Source organism: Eutrigla gurnardus (genome assembly GCF_963514095.1).
Source record: "Eutrigla gurnardus genome assembly, chromosome: 10".
Taxonomy (NCBI): domain Eukaryota; kingdom Metazoa; phylum Chordata; class Actinopteri; order Perciformes; family Triglidae; genus Eutrigla; species Eutrigla gurnardus.
This window is the reverse complement of record NC_139924.1, coordinates 3,930,582-3,948,500: the sequence shown is the minus strand read 5'-3', so window position 1 is coordinate 3,948,500 and position 17,919 is coordinate 3,930,582. Positions and strand designations below refer to the sequence as shown.

Here is a 17,919-nt window from a genome sequence, read left to right as displayed (position 1 = left end):
TGAGCAACACAGCACGTTTATTTTGAAGGCGTCGAGCAGCGGAAGTGTAGCCGTAGTTTCCGGTGGTGGTGTTTGGTGTGGTCTGCCAAGGCTCGGCTCAGAACGGACCAGCGGCGGTACTCTCACCCGTAGTAAACCTGTGTGTGACCGCGGAGGAAAGATGGCGGCCCCTGCTCTCTCCAGCCGAGCTGGCTCGGCGGGCAGCCTCGGGAACAGCCCCACCATGGCCGCTGGGAGACTCCCGCACGGCGGCGTCGGGCCCGAGCTCGACTTCAGGTCGGCGGCCCGCATGGAGGACCTGAACCGGCTCATCCAGGAGTATAGTAAGCACGACCAGCGGGAGTACGACGACCAGCGGGCTCTGGAGATCCACACGGCCAAGGACTTCATCTTCTCAATGTTGGGTGAGGAACAATAACACCGTTATCTAAAGGGACACCAGACACCGGGCTGCGGGGCTTTACACCGTGTTTGGAAAGGGGTCTACTGGTACAAGGATGATCCCTCAGAGTCCACCTGCCCTCAAACACAGAGGATGCTTTATTTTAAACAGAATCACGAACGGGTTCGTTTGAGTTTCCGGTTGAGGTGTGGAGGCAGATCGACGATGCGTGACTTTAAATGTTAAAGAGCAGCAATGATGCATATTTAATCCTCGGGATGTTGGTGTTTGTGTCGGAGCCGCTGAGGCTGGTCTACCTGGAACCAGACCCGCAGACAGCAGCACGCTGATGCGTTCAAGGGCTTCCAGCCTTTACATCCACCTGCTCTTTATTTATAGCGAGAAACGCCACATAGTTCTAATCAGTCAAGCACTGGAAGGAATTATATCCATGATGATGTATTGTTAAAGATTAAACTACCAGCAGTATATACAGTCATTACAATGAGCTCCACCTTTACAAGCAATGAAATCAGATCCATTAAGCATCATCAAACACAAAAACCCTGCAGGGAGGTTTAGGGTATTATGAGGCCGGATTATACAACTCTAGATTTAACTCCAGCAGTTATTATATTTTTCTCTCGTCAGAAAGATCAGTGGGGGAATGGTACAAATCAGGCAATTAACAAATCACTGCAGGAATATTAATTCATAGAGATCCGTTTGTTTTCATGAATTTATTTCAGACAGTAGACCAAAAAGACAGACACAGTCCTCCTGCTGGGGCCTGAGGGGACATTTGGCAACTTTAATAAACAATTTTCATTATAAAATAAGGAGCCTCTCAAACACTTTCTCTGAGGGCAACTCTCCCTGTTGTTGTAGCTGACAGGAAGCAGCAGGCGGGACTTCCTGCTACCTGCTCGGCCTAGATTTGCTCTTGCCATAGTGTGATTGACTCCCAATCAGCTGATCAGCTTGTTGTATTTGTTGTCAGAAAGATTGATATCTTGATTCTGAATTTGAAATGGTTTAAATACTAATTTTCTGCCCTTCAGATACACCTGTTACAGTGTTGACACATGGCTCCTTCTCGTCTTGCTCACTCTGGTTGAATATAATGATTTGTTGGGAGGCAACATACCTGATCCTTGTTTATCAGCCGATACTGAGTACCGATCAGGTATTAGTCTTTAATCAATAAGACTGGGATCATTATTTGTGTGTGAAACATCAGGCTCGACTCAAACATTGCTTTTTAAACATTGTAAAACAAAATGTAACACATATAAATCTAATGAATTGACGCTTATTTAAATAACAGTTTGTGTGTGTGTGTGTGTGTGTGTGTGTGTGTGTGTGTGTGTGTGTGTGTGTGTGTGTGTGCGTGTGTGTGTGTGTGTGTGTGTGTGTGTAACCTGATCGGAATGCAGCAGTTAACTTCAGCAAATAAAACAATACACATTGAACTGGATGGTTACATGGCCTCAAAATGTGGCACAAAGTTCGTTAAGTCAATAGGATCTCTTTTTTATTACATTTTTTCATTTTTTTGCCTAAAAAAGTTACCAGTTAATGGGTGCCGGGCTAGGAAAGCCAAATTAAAGCAACCTGACATCGCTAGTTTGAAGCAAAGGATGCTAACAGAAGGTGCTGACTAGGCTTGGGTCGCTTTAAATATTTTCAAACTGTTCTGATACAAAACCAAAGACCAGACCGAACCGGTTATACCGACCATTCCCACTAGGCGCCGTAATCACGGAAAGGAGAGTCAAAAATATGCAGCGATCGTACCGTTTATTAATAACATGGTGTCTCGGCGCCAAAGGCAGCCTGACGTATTTAATGAGTGTTGGAATTATGATTAGCTCGAGGCTTTAAAACAACTAAGAGGTGAATTTTTGCTCGTCTTGCATATTTACACGCCTCTTTAACAGCGAAGTTGCTGTGCATCATATTCATGTTGATGATACAACGGCGGCCTCGTTTGAGCAACTAGCAGCTTTTTATCTTCTTTGGATCTATGTTCACAGCTTGTTAAATGCTATGTGGTGCGTCGCCATACACCGAACCGGACCAGTTAAACCGTAAATCGGTCCAACCCTCGTGCTGACACAACATTTTGCAATGCAGCTGAAAGGACAACACCCTGATGATGGTGACGGACCCAATTTCAACATAACTGACCATTAAGTTTACACGATGAACCAGTAGACTGTTGTTGGAAGTATGGAAAATACTGTGATGACACCAATGTGTCCATGTTCCCCGTGGTATTGAACATGTTGAATGACTTTCAAGATATTTTCCATGGTGTTCTATTGAAGTGGAAATTGTCATGACAACAAGCTCATTGTGTTAACCTCCCACGTGTTACTAATTCAGTATCCTTTTTATTGCAATTTAATCACAGCTGGGCTCATACAGCTGCTAAACCAGCAGATGAGGGTCTTTCCAGATCCAGTGAATCCAGCTTGATGAAATCTACAAGCACCTCTGGGTGATGTCATGAACCCAGACAGGATGGCGTTTGGTTTCACGGCGTATCTGGACTTCAACATGTAAAGCAGCAATAGTGGTGATTTCAGGCGTGATGGAGCTCTGTAATGCCGAGCATGTTGTGCCTGTGATGGAGCCGGCTTGTGTGTACAGTTGGGGGTCCAGCATCATGGAGCTCCCCGTAGTTGGTCCGGTGTGGCTGAGCATTAAAGAGCAGGCTTGAAAGCAGACAAATTGAGTATTGAAAACGTTTCAATTCAGAATCGATCATCTGATTAAAGAGACCAAATGATCAAACTACAACTATAACAATAATTGTAACCTGCACCTGGAACCTGGTCAAATTGCGTCAATGAACTCTAGCCAAGCCAACACAAAATAAAAGACATTTACAACACAAAACATTAAAACTGGATGGAATTAACACTTTCAAATGTGTAAAGCTTATTGAATCAATAGGGCGCAGGAGTAAACAGGGATTTTAAGTCAATTTGTCGTTTGACTCGATTAGTTACCTGTTATTGGGTGATGGGCTATGAAAGCAAAATGAATAGAAACTACGTTGAATCAATGTTCACAAGCATGTCTCCCAGAAACTCGTAGCCCTGTGTCGTTAGCTACACAATGATGGGGATTTGTAAAAAAAATCTAAAGTCATGCTTTGTTAGGTCTGTCTCCATGACAACAAACAACTTTTTAAAATGCTTGTTTTTGAATGGAGGTAGGCTATGCTAACATTGTAGCTGCTCCATCAACACTTAAAATAAGGTCATCTAGAAAAAAAAATATGGCAGCGATGTTGTCTGGACCATAGACAGTCACATACATTTCTCCACAGAGTCTGGTCTGGTCTCTGGACTAATATGAGCTACTAGATCTCTGGGGGACCACAGACTGATACAGGATTTGTTTCCTCCATTTCTAATTCAGCAAAGTCAAGACGTCAAGACAACAGGAGGAGAATCTCTTGTTGGCTTTCAAAACAAATGGTCACATGAATTTTTTGTTGCAATATTTCAACTTGCGTGAATACACAAATTACACATTTTGCCTTTTGGCTCTAATTTGTGTTGCGTCATTCGCATCCTCTGGCACGTATTTGCTTCCAATTCCATCTTTGTATCGTCTTTGTTTGCGATTGCACTGTGAGTTTTCTTTGCGTCAGGTGAACACAACACGGTAAACGTAAATATGCACTGTGATCTCTAACTCTTCCGATCATTCTTTGTCTGTCCCTCAGGAATGGTCCAGAAGTTGGACCAGAAGCTCCCGGTCGCCAACGAGTACCTCCTCCTCTCAGGAGGCGTCCGAGAGGGAGTGGTGGACATGGATCTGGATGAGCTGAGTGTCTATGCTCGTGGCACAGATTACGACATGGACTTCACCCTGCTGGTCCCGGCGCTCAAACTCCACGACCGCAACCAGCCGGTGACCCTTGACATGAGGCACTCGGCGCTGGGCCACTCCTGGCTCAGCCTCCGCCTCTTTGACGAAGGTACCATCACCAAGTGGAAGGACTGCTGCACCATCGTGGACCACATTAACGGCACCACCAACTACTTCTTCTCTCCGACACTGGTGGCCGACTGGTTCTACCAATCCATCTCGCTGGTTTTGCTGGAGGTGCAGAAGAAGCCGCAGCGTGGGATGCCGAGGGTGGAGAAGGTGGAGAGGAACGGCACCATTATCTCGGTCATCCTTGGCGTTGGCAGCAGTCGGATGCTGTACGATATCGTCCCGGTGGTGTCGTTTAAAGGCTGGCCAGCCGTTGCCCAGAGCTGGCTGATGGAGAACCACTTCTGGGATGGGAAGATCACAGAGGAGGAGGTGATTAGTGGCTTCTACCTCGTCCCTGCCTCTTCCTACAAAGGCCGCAAGGAGAACGAGTGGCGTCTGTCATTCGCGCGCAGTGAGGTGCAGCTGAAGAAGTGTATCTCGTCCAGCCTGATGCAGGCGTACCAGGCCTGCAAAGCCATCATCATCAAGTTGCTGTCGCGCCCCAAAGCCATCAGCCCCTACCACCTCCGCAGCATCATGCTGTGGGCCTGCGACCGCCTCCCCACAAACTACCTGGGCCAGGACGACTTCTCCGCCCACTTCCTTCTGGGCCTGATCGACGACCTGCAGCACTGCCTCGTCAACAAGATGTGTCCCAACTACTTCATCCCGCAGTGCAACATGCTGGAGCACCTTTCAGACGAGACGGCCATGCTGCACGCCCGCAAACTCTCCTCGGTGCGCTCCGACCCAGCCGAGCACCTTCGCACCACCATCGAGCACGCCAAGGCCGCCAACAGGCTGACCGTGGAACTGCAGTGGCGAGGCAGCGCCAACAACTTGCCGTCGCCGCAGTCCGATGCGGGCGGAGAGAACCAGCCTGATGACCGGCTGGCCAAGAAGCTCCAGCAGCTCGTCACGGAGAATCCTGGGAAATCCATCTCAGTCTTCATCAACCCGGACGACGTCACGAGACCGCACTTCCGCATTGACGACAAGTTCTTCTGAGACTGACGCCTCTTCCTCCTTTCTCTCTGCCTTCCTCCTCCTCGCCCCGGTGCCCCACCTCCTCTGAAACTTTATTTTATACATTTTTTTTATGTTTCTCTGCCACAGAGTGAAGTGAGGTGATCGTCTAGTTGTGTCTGCCACAAGTTTTTTATTTTTTTATTTTTATTTTTCTATTCCCCTTCCCCTCTTCCCTCCTCTTTCACTGTGTGCCCTGTGTTTTTTACCTGCTGAATGCCTTTTAAATAGACAGCTGAATAGCAGCAGGTGTTTTTAAAAACTTCAGAACGAGGCAAAAATCCACCTTTGACATGGACCTGCTGGTCCAACGTTACACTAGTTTAATTATCAGGGATCCTGGAAACGAGACGAAATCCACAACTCCTGAAAACGTCACAGAAGCTTGTTCAAAGTATATTCACTGATCTAGGTAGCAGGCGGCAGTAATTGGGTAACCGGAAGGTAATAATATGATGCATTTTAAGGTAACTATCATTGATAACACTAAATGTTATTACGTTGAGCTATAGCTGATGCAAGACATGCAACAATGACACTAAATCTTCAGTGCTCATCGAACAAAACTTTGATTACAGTTTTGACAGTTTCAGTTTCATATGTTGTCATTAAAAGACTTTGATCTTGGTTTTAAAAATAGTTTCTCATAAATATGATGTCATGTCTTATGAGATACTATCTTGTATACCATTCTTATTCTCTTATAATCGATACAGTTTTTCATAATGATAGTCATTTATTATGACGTTTCCATGATTATGAAAATCGCTTATACTCATAGTTATGACATTATGTCAACCATTGTCATAATAAAGGAAATAATAGGACCTCAGATGATATCATGATGACATTCAGAGTCAGACTTATGAGATGAGAATAAAATGAAACCAGATATCAGAGTTGCTCCGTCCGCAGCAGCTCGGCATCGTTCATGATTTCACACCAAGCCTCGTACAGCAACAAGATTGTTGAACAAGACTGTTCTGTTTAAGATTGTATACACATTCAGGAGTTGGGGATGCCAAATGGCACGTACAGAAGTCTCGAACCCAGGAGTGAAAACGGCAGAGTTCTGTTGGAAGGTGGATTTTGTCCCTTTGAGGAATGTCTTAGTCCCTCTGGGGGACGATGGTACTAACGTCATAGAAACTAACTGTAAATAGAAGTAGACTGACTGAACACTGAGATAATAGACTGATGATGATGATGATATGTGGACTACTTTTCGTCTAATTTTGCACAGAATGTTAAAAGAATCACCACGTTTCCTCTTGATGGTGGACATTGTGTTCGCCTGAATGATGTATATTATCAGTAGTGACACTGCTGAGAAATGGTTGTACTGCACGTTTTAAGTGTGTATATTAGAGCGGTGAGATAGCACCGAGTACACAGTGATACTGCAGTAGTACTTAAACAGATGGAGTCTGAAATGTCGATCTGGCGACTAGTAAAGTCTTTTCAGGTCCAGTGTGACCAGAAGCTGTGGACGGCGAGTGACGGTGATGTTTGTATGAATTGGTCTGTTGCGCCTCGTTCACACATACAGAATCACACAACCCTGGAGACCGACGCCATTCCTTCTAAACGAAACGTTGTAATGCCAGGCTCCCACTACATGACATCATCATAGGGAGTGAATGATTATCCCAACGTCCGAATAGTGAGTGCGTTACTGATGGTGCTTTTTTTGGTCTGCTATGACACCCATACCGTGTATGGGTGTCATAGCAGACCACGGCCTGCGCTCCATCGTCCCCCCACAACGTCCCCATGGAAAGTCGAGCATGTTTGATTCTGTTTTTCTTTTCTTTTTTTAGCCCTCAATGACATGTTTCAACTGGCTTGGTGGAGGGATACAACCACAAGTTGGTGGTTCTGCTTCCTCTCACCTGTCGTGATATGTATCAGTCTAGATATCAGTCTAGAGTGAGTTGTCAAGTGTTGGAGATATTAACAGTAGAGATGCCTGCCTTCACTCCAATATAATGGAACCATATGTCATTTACCTCTCAACCTTTGTTACCCGAGATAATCCTTGGACATTGTTGTGAGACATCTGGTGTAGCAACTATTTTCCTTCTGCCTAATTTCACCCAGCAACCATATCACCTTGCAGAAGGAAGTGTGCGTCCACTCTGGTGACAGCTGGGTAGAAAGAAATTAGTTCCTCCATGAAACGAGGTCTGAGGAATATCTTGAGTAACCATGCCATGATATTAAGTTTTTACATTGTTTTAACTCATTCATTATTGGTTCACCTAATATGTTACATTAGTGTAAGATTTCATCCTATTGGCTGTTTAGAGCTGTAACTCATAGAAGTAAAATAAGAACGCTAGCCATTTTTAATTGGGGCGGTTTTGCAACGACAATAAGTGGAGTGCATTACGAAACGTAGAGAGTCGACTAAATTAATAAAATTTGACAACTTAATTCGTCCATTCACCCTTATCACACCGTAGGAAAGAACATTGATCAAACTAAAACCAACAATCTAGATTGATAAATAGCTATACAGGTAAGGGGATTTGGGGCTCAACTGTCTCTTTACAGTTTTTCTCAGTCACTTTGGTGCTTTTCGCACATCACTATTAACATCAGTGCATTTCTCACGACAATTAGTGCAAACTGCAAAACCTAGTGGATAACCTGCAAAAGCACATCACTTGCTCAACATGGATAGTCCATTCCTCAAAAGCAAGTATTCATGTCAATGAAACTGCCAGTGTCATCAAAATGAGAAGTCTCGACACCATCATTTATGAACAACATAGTGAAATGGATTTGTCATGTTTTCATTATGACAGTTTATTCTCTTTTTTCCAATGGAAAAAAAAGTCAGAACTCGGTGACACTACCTGAAAATGCTCAAGACAGCAGTATACACTACTTGTACAGCCATTTGAAAACTACAGTAAAGTTACACATTGCCGTAGTTAGGGGAGTAAGTGAGTACAAGACACTGAATACGTATTTTTCAAATTTTTACTGTATATGCTCTTTCCAATTCTACAGCATTGTGCAAAAGAAAAATACACTACAGTCACTTATTTAGAACAAACATAAGAAACACTCTTCTGGTAGAGCTTCAATTCACAGTGGTTCTTCCAACATTTGGTTTCACCCTCCGACCAGCCTCAGCCATTGTGAGGCTGTGATTGACAACATGGTCCACAACTGTAGCCCTAATTTCATTAGGAATCTGCCTATGTATTTGGCCTCTTCTCCCTCTTCCCCTGTTTTGTAGAAATGGTCCACACTATGTCCTGCTCAGTTTATGCTTGCCAAGTGAGGGTTCATGGGATTCATCCCTGAATGACTGTCAACAAGTGGCTTGTCATTGGTTACAACTAATACTTCACACACCTCCTCCTGAGTGAAAGCTGAAGTTCACCTGAGAGCAATTATTCAATTTAGGAGACATTTCCAGGAAAAAGTGATAAATAAAGGTATAAAATAATCTTGACAGAATTTGATAACTAGTTCAACAATTTTGTATGTAATGACTCAAGCAATGAAATGAAAACTTAGTTTTATTGGGAACGACTATTCAGCATCCATAAGTATAGTTCATTTTGACTGACGTGACAAGCAAATGATAATGTTATAAAACAGCAGAGAATTGTATGAAAGCAACTGATACATGTCCAAAAGCATTTGCAATTTGTTCAGAGGAAGGAGAAATTGCTACTATGGTGTGCACATTACTAAATGTTGTGGAGGTTGGACTAATAGTTAGGAGAATTTTCATTCTGATCTGTGAAAAGCACCAAAGCGACTGAGAAAAACTGTAACATCAGAACATAACCAGCCAATCAGAGCATGGCGTGTGGATCATGTGCTGAACATGAAACAGTCCTGTATTTGTAACCGAGGTGACAGCATCACTGTGTGCAAACAGCCTGTTTAACAGTCAGGCTAATGTGCTGCTCTATGACCATTATCGGATACAGTGTCACATGATATCACTGGCATCTCTCTCCACTTGTTCCTGTCACTTCATTTTGTTTTAATTGGACCTTTCAACGAGCTTCACTGTATCTGTACGACCTCTAATAATCGTTTTCTGTCCAGCTGCTGTATTTGTGACTTTTAGTTAACGTCGCGGGTTCGACTCTTGTTCAATACAACAAGCTCACAACAACAACATGGCTGTCAGTGTTATGCATGGGATGGTAGGGAAACAGAAATTCACGATTACCCTGGCCAAAATAATTGTGATTCACAATATTATCCCGATAGTTATCAAAACATGCTTAAAACTCTTGCACTAAAACACACTGGTAACCCTTTACATTTTGTTTAGAAACAAATATGTATTGCATTTAAATGGAACACAACTTTTTTTAGTGAAGATCACAAGGGACATAATGTATGAATAAAATGTTAAAAATAGCAATGTTGTGTGAGTCTGATCCTTCTGATCATTTTTAAATCAGAGAAAATGTTTTCACCTCTACCATTATAGCAAACCAGACAGCTTTTTCAATTCACTCATGTGACTGTGTTTATGATTATCCCAATAATGTTAATTCACTACGATCAGCTTATTGTCCCACCCATAGTCACCATTACTATTTCACCATGAATGGGAGAAGGAACCCTAAACTGGATGTAAAATGAACTTTGCCAGTGATTCTAAAAACGATGAAGATAAACGTGTGTTCGTACCAACTGATCCGATGTGATAATCGTTTAACTTTAACAATGTTAAATATATTTGTGCCATTCAACAGTTGTAGCTACCAACATGGCTTTGGCTGTCTCTGGGAATCATGGGAGTTGTAGTTGAGCTGGTTGAGTTGAAGGCAAGTCAGCCCCATTTTTTGTGTGTTTTCAACTGACCCGAAACATTTCCAGAAAAATGCCCAAAAAACGGACATCTGACCGATAACGTGATCTCCATGACCTCATCCTCAAGTGCAATTAGTGAAAATACACTCACTGCAAGTACACACATACACACTCCAACATACATCCTGCAGCATTATGACTACACACTAAAACACTGCTGGTTTTAATGGAGACACAAACAGCCCATAGGACACTTAAAACACACACACACACACTCCAGCTCAGTGGAAATGTAATCGGTGTGTAGTTCTTATGAGCTCCATGACCTTTGACCTTACTCCTCTCTCTGTTCAGAACCTTCTAACTGTGAGTTTTCTTTATGATTTTCTCTGTATCTTGCTGCTCTACTTTGTTCTGATGATGATGGATTTCTTTATGCAATGTTGACTCTGATGGGTTAACCCTTCAGACGGCAGCTCCTCCTTCGTCCACTAGAATTCACTGTAGGGTAGTCACTGTAGTCTCTAAGTCTGTCCTCGGTGAATTTCTTTTACAGCATATCTTAATTGGTTGAAGGGTTAATAATACTGGACTGACTTTAAGTATGGACTGTGATTTCACTATTGTTGCCATCCAGCTAAAGGAAATGCAGTTTAAATCTAATTTGTTGAACAACAGAGGCCCCAGAATCGAACCCTGTGAAACTCCGCTCACGTTTATAATTGTTAGCAAAATGATGATCCTGAGCAAGCATTTTCTAAAGCTTTTCACTTACTCCAACTATACATTCCTAATTCACGAGATGGAAATGAAAGTGTCTCCTCAATAAATGAAGTGCTTGAATGCAGATTTCTTGTGCCCAAAATCAGGATCAAGACCACAATAGCCATAGTTTGGGACCAGCCATAACTGACTTCAGCCACTGTGACTTTACCCAGAGACAGGAGGCTCATTGCAGCAGTCCTGTCATTAGAATATATTAGATATTAATGTTAAAATGTTATATTGTCAGTCAAATTCCCTGATGATAAAACAGTGTTTAGACATTTCCAGAGGTTTAGCTAAGAGATTTACAAGCTAACATTTTAATAATATTTGGTTAAAATCCACCTTTAGACATGCTTTTCTTTTTTTGTCACATTGTACTGTCAGAAGTATGTTTGTGCCGAAGAAGAGGATGATGTTGGTGTGATTTTTTGAGGAGGGAGCTGTCGTCTGAACGGCTGCTGTCTGTACAAACACAGTGACTTTATCTGCTCCTGTAATCTGGAACTGCTGTTGTAAATAACACTTGGTAAAATAACTCAAACTCCTGTCTGGTCCTTCTTTTGATCCTCGGTCCACTTCACATCCTGTACATTTGATTCAGTATTCAGGGATGAAAATCTATAGAATCCTCTTTACATCCTGATGTTAACTAGACTGGCAACAAAATACAGACTATACAATCACCTTGTTGTGATGTTTGTGGGCCCACCACAAACATCACACCACAAGTTGACTATTCATTTTTCATTCAACTATTTGCAACATTAATGTATAAAAAGGAGCTGAACAACAATGTATTTTAATGAGAGGGTCTTTTTTTTTTTTTTACATTCAACAGTAAAACAAATAGTTTTGTGATGAACAAAGACACTTATTACAATTACAATATAAACACTCATGTAAAACAAAAGTATTTGTTATTAGTCAAACTTTAATATTTAGTTCAACATCTTGATTTAGTAATACAATACCTGAATGGTTGTTGTGTTCAGCAGGAGGCGGAACAAACCCTGTAGACTTCCTGTTAAGTGAGACAGATCATCACTATGCAACATGATCATTCATTTTTAGTTTAAGAAGATATGACGAAAACGCAGGACTGTTCCTTGGTGAAGTCAAGATTTTCATTTTTCTTCAATCTGTTTTCACACTTTCATGAGGAAGTATATAATATAATATTTTGACATGTCCAGGTTGTCTGAAATGCAGCGTTCTTCTCATCATTTCCGCTCCTCGCCTTGTCCAGCAGCATGTGTGTGTCGGATACAAGGAAACAAGGAGGGACGACAGCTTTGTGTCCTGACCAGCTGTGTGTGTGTGTGTGTGTGTGTGTGTGTGTGTGTGTGTGTGTGTGTGTCAGAAACAAGGAGAGGAGACAGCATTGGCAACATGTTGTTTTTGCTGTTGGGTCCTGACCAGCAGTACTAACTAACCAACTACATCATCTCTTCATGACACCATATGTTGTGTTTCTATTTGGAGGCTAATGGATGGTTTCAGGTTGGCACGGTGACAGCTCTGATGACGACGAGGAAGAAGAAGAAGAAGACACAGCAAGAAGCAAATGAAAGACGAGGAGAAGAGACGAGAAGAAAGAAGAGCCTTTGGAGGACAGGTGGAGGACAGGTGGAGGACAGGAGGAAGCTGAAGAAGACCACAGAGATGAGAGGAGATGAGAATGGAAGAGATGAGGAGAGAGGAGATAAAGAAAGGAAACTAGGAGAAGACTGGAGGAGAGGAATCAGGAGAATTAACAAGGAGAGGACAGGTAGGATTGGAGAATAGGGGAGGAGAGGAGAAAGGAGATGAGACCCATACCAACAGTCCTCTCCGTGTCTCAGGTGGACTCAGCTGTATATATCACCTGTTAACTCAATAAAAGTAGTAATACCACAATGTAGTTAAGTTGTGTATTCAGCCTTTTATGTGCTTACACATAGTGCAGTAAAAAGTACAATGTTTGGTGAGATGTAGTGGAGAAGTATAAAGTACCACAAAATAGAAATAGTCAAGTAAAGTATGAGTACCTTGTATATTAATATGCAAGTATATTGTGCAGTACTTGAGTAAATGTGTTCAGTTACATTCTACTGCTGATTATTTCTAAGTGCTTGTTCTTTGTGAAGTTACTCAACAACACTTCCTGCTAATAGATTACATTGAATGTGATGCAGCTGCTGTTCTAATCCGTTGGTGATGTAATGTCACACCAGCAAGATAACTGGAGTCAGATACATGATGGAAGTACTACAGGATGTGTTTTAATAGAGTCTACTCTCTGGCTGTTGGTAATACATTATCTGACCTGAACCTCACATATCCTCACATCAATTATTCATCCATAGTCAAAAAACACTCACAGTTATGTTCAGCACGCAGGAGATTATTGATATGATATTACCTTGAGCTCCTCTAACCTCCCTCCTTTTTATCCTGAAGCTCATTTCAAGTCAAGAGTTTAGGATATCTCTTTGTATCACTCCCATCCAGAAAATACTGCCAATGTGCACACGCAAGGGCATATGTATGTATGTATGTATGTGTTTACAAAAAAAAAATGCATTAAGAGAAACCGACCTTTAAATATATTGTAAAAGTACTAATACCACACAGCAAACAGTACAAAAGAATTAATGGTAGTTTACTTGTATTTTTACTGTGTCGTATTATTATTATTTTTTACTGTAAGATAGAATTTGTATTGTGTGGCATTAGTACATTTACGGTAAAAGAGTATTTTTACTCTGTGGTGTTTGTACATTTACTTTAACGGAGCATTTTTATTGGTGTAGTGGGTAGCACTGTCGCCTCTCAGGAAGGGGGTCCCGGGTTCGATTCCCGGGTCGGGCCCGGGTTCCTTCTGTGTGGAGTTTGCATGTTCTCCCGTGTAAGCGTGGGTTTTCTACGGGTTCTCTGGCTTCCTCCCACAGTCCAAAGACATGCAGGATGGGGATAGGTAAATTGGTGACTCTAAATTGCCCGTAGGTGTGAATGTGAGAGTGAATGGTTGTCTGTCTCTACATGTCAGCCCTGTGATAGACTGGTTACCTGTCTGTCTCTACATGTCAGCCCTGTGATAGAGTGGTTACCTGTCTGTCTCTACATGTCAGCCCTGTGATAGACTGGTTACCTGTCTGTCTCTACATGTTGGCCCTGTGATAGACTGGTTACCTGTCTGTCTCTACATGTCTCCCTGTGATAGACTGGTTACCTGTCTGTCTCTACATGTTGGCCCTGTGATAGACTGGTTACCTGTCTGTCTCTACATGTCAGCCCTGTGATAGACTGGTTACCTGTCTGTCTCTACATGTCAGCCCTGTGATAGACTGGTTACCTGTCTGTCTCTACATGTCAGCCCTGTGATAGACTGGTTACCTGTCTGTCTCTACATGTTGGCCCTGTGATAGACTGGTTACCTGTCTGTCTCTACATGTCTCCCTGTGATAGACTGGTTACCTGTCTGTCTCTACATGTTGGCCCTGTGATAGACTGGTTACCTGTCTGTCTCTAAATGTCAGCCCTGTGATAGACTGGTTACCTGTCTGTCTCTACATGTCAGCCCTGTGATAGACTGGTTACCTGTCTGTCTCTACATGTCAGCCCTGTGATAGACTGGTTACCTGTCTGTCTCTACATGTCAGCCCTGTGATAGACTGGTTACCTGTCTGTCTCTACATGTTGGCCCTGTGATAGACTGGTTACCTGTCTGTCTCTACATGTCTCCCTGTGATAGACTGGTTACCTGTCTGTCTCTACATGTTGGCCCTGTGATAGACTGGTTACCTGTCTGTCTCTACATGTCAGCCCTGTGATAGACTGGTTACCTGTCTGTCTCTACATGTTGGCCCTGTGATAGACTGGTTACCTGTCTGTCTCTACATGTCAGCCCTGTGATAGACTGGTTACCTGTCTGTCTCTACATGTCAGCCCTGTGATAGACTGGTTACCTGTCTGTCTCTACATGTCAGCCATGTGATAGACTGGTTACCTGTCTGTCTCTACATGTCTCCCTGTGATAGACTAGTAACCTGTCTGTCTCTACATGTCAGCCATGTGATAGACTGGTTACCTGTCTGTCTCTACATGTCTCCCTGTGATAGACTAGTAACCTGTCTGTCTCTACATGTCAGCCCTGTGATAGACTGGTTACCTGTCTGTCTCTACATGTCGGCCCTGTGATAGACTGGTTACCTGTCTGTCTCTACATGTCAGCCCTGTGATAGACTGGTTACCTGTCTGTCTCTACATGTCAGCCCTGTGATAGACTGGTTACCTGTCTGTCTCTACATGTCGGCCCTGTGATAGACTGGTAACCTGTCTGTCTCTACATGTCGGCCCTGTGATAGACTGGTTACCTGTCTGTCTCTACATGTCAGCCCTGTGATAGACTGGTTACCTGTCTGTCTCTACATGTCGGCCCTGTGATAGACTGGTTACCTGTCTGTCTCTACATGTCAGCCCTGTGATAGACTGGTTACCTGTCTGTCTCTACATGTCTCCCTGTGATAGACTGGTTACCTGTCTGTCTCTACATGTTAGCCCTGTGATAGACTGGTTACCTGTCTGTCTCTACATGTTAGCCCTGTGATAGACTGGTTACCTGTCTGTCTCTACATGTTAGCCCTGTGATAGACTGGTTACCTGTCTGTCTCTACATGTTAGCCCTGTGACTGGTGTCCTGTCCAGGGTGTACCCAGCCTTCGCCCAATGACAGCTGGGATCGGCTCCAGCCCCCCGCGACCCTAAATAGTGTGGTATTTGTGCTTTTACTGTAACAGAGTATTATATTGTGTTGTATTTGTACATTTACTGTAACATAGTATTTTTACTGTGTGGTATTAGTACTTTTAGTGTAATAGCATTTTACAGTGTGGTATTAGTACTCTTACTGTAACATAGTATTTTTACTGTGTGGTATCAGTAATTTTACTGTAACAGAATATTTTTACTGTGTGGTATTATTATTTTTAATGTAACAGAGTATTTTTATTGTGTGGTATAAGGTTCCCTCCTCACATCATCATCATCATGTCACCTTAAAAATTCGTCCGGCGCTGACGTCACGTGAGCTGCAGCAACACTGCGCGAGAAGAGGGAGAGAGAGAGAGAGAGAGAGAGAGAGAGAGAGAGAGAGAGAGAGAGAGAGAGAGAGAGAGCTGCGCGCGGACACGGCACAGGTAAACGCACGAGCTTCAACGTCCGCAAGAGGGAAAAACAATCCGCGAAGAAGAAGAGAAGAAGCAGGAAACCCCGCTGCGTGGAGGGTTGAAGAGAAAAACACTGCGGTTTGTTTCCGGTGCCTCCCTCCTTCCTCCTCGTCCTCCTCCTCCTCCTCCTCTCTCCCGCCAGTATCGATCACTCAGCGGCAGATTCCCGGTCAGATTCTCTCCCCTCTGGCTCGACGCTTGTTGACCGATTTTAGGAAGAAAGGTAGGAAAGTAGGCGCGTGGGTTTGTGACGAGGAAGAGGAGCACCTCACCTCAGCACCTCGAGCAGCAGCACCGGGAGATGGAGGGCAAAGAGAAGGCACCAGGTAGGATGGAGGGCGGGGGATGATGGAAGTTTACCCCCGGAGTGAGGGCGGATGATGGCTGGATGGATGATGGGTGGATGGGTGGTAGAGGGAGAGATGCATGTTGGGTAGAAGTGTACTGCGGTATCCTGCCTGCTGCTCACATCCTGAATTCAGCTGCACTGGAGCTTTTAGGTGTGGTTATTATGGGATGGGGTGCAGTGTGTGTGTGTGTGAGTTTGTTTTCAAGCAAACGGCTGAGAGAAGCCTGATGCAGCAAAACACACAGAGACAGACCGCTGGTGAGATGGGCAGATAACAGGACAGGAAGAAAGACGGGAAAGCACAGATAGACAAAACGTGACAGTGAGATGGCCAAGAGACGTGAAGGGGGACGCATAACAGGACAGTGAGACAGATGGATTGGATGAGGGAAGGACAGGAGGCTGAAGATAGAGAGACGGGTGGTGAGATGGACAGAAAGAAATCACAGGATGTTGCAGGCAGACAGGTGAAGGCTTAACAAAATGTGGCAGTGAGACTGGCAAAATATGTAAAGAGAAGGGGGGGCAGATAAGGACGGAAGACAGACAGGAGGGCTGAGAGACTAGAAAAGAGAGACAGGCGGGAAGGTTTGAGGAAGTAGAGACAGACCGGAGAGCAGAGTGACAGATAGGAGGTTGGAGAGAGACAGACAGGTTGGATGATGGAGAGAGAGAGAAACAGGTGGGGAGACAGACAGATAGCAGGATGGGAAGAAAGACAAGTGAAAGCATGAATAGACAAAATGACTGTCAAAAGATGTGGATAGGAAGGGGGACAGACAACAGGACAGACAGACAGATGTAAGGTCTGATAGAGAGACAGTCAGGAAAGTTTATGGATGGTCAAAGGGTGTAGAGACAGACTGGAGAGAAGAGAGACAGAAGTGGATGAGTGAGAGACTCAAGAGAGAGAGAGAGAGAGAGACAGGTGGTGAGATGGACAGAGTAAAAAGACAGGATGTTGCAGGCAGACAGGTGGAAGCGTAAAGAAACAAAACAAGTTGGAGAGACTGACAGAATACTTGGAAAGGAGGGGGACAGAGAGATAGACAGGAAGTCAGAGAGACAGACATAACGTTTAATAGAGAGGCAGACAGGAAAGTTTACAAATGCCAAAGGACACAAGGAGAAGAGGGACAGATAAGAGGTTGGAGTGAGACAGACAGCTTTGATGAGGGAGAGACTTAAGAGAAAGACATACAAAAGATATGGACAAGAAGGGGAACAGATAACAAGGCAGAGGCAGACAGACAGACAGATTATACAGTTATTGAGGAAGCAGAGAGACGGACAGGAGTGCAGAGAGATGGTAAATAGACAGACAACTAGGTGGATATATGGACATCACACTTGGACAGAGAGACAGTTAGGAAGCTGGGAGACACAGGAGA

The 17,919-nt window shown here is 43.7% G+C and overlaps 2 protein-coding genes across 2 annotated transcripts in view; both read left to right on the top strand.

Moving 5' to 3' along the window:
* Window positions 1-95: 95 nt before the first annotated feature.
* Window positions 96-11,511, top strand: LOC311019810 (nucleotidyltransferase MB21D2). Its single transcript, XM_084019407.1, has 2 exons — window positions 96-404; window positions 4,125-11,511. Exons 1-2 carry the CDS (start codon window positions 161-163, stop codon window positions 5,387-5,389), a joined length of 1,509 nt encoding a protein of 502 aa, XP_083875533.1. The 5' UTR covers window positions 96-160; the 3' UTR covers window positions 5,390-11,511.
* A 4,954-nt stretch (window positions 11,512-16,465) lies between these two features.
* Window positions 16,466-17,919, top strand: part of LOC311020128 (fibroblast growth factor 12-like) — a 63,358-nt gene continuing 61,904 nt past the window's right edge. The window contains exon 1 of the mRNA XM_084020002.1: window positions 16,466-16,505. Coding sequence (XP_083876128.1) covers window positions 16,481-16,505 — 25 coding nt within the window. The 5' untranslated portion in view covers window positions 16,466-16,480. The remainder of the gene's footprint in view (window positions 16,506-17,919) is intronic.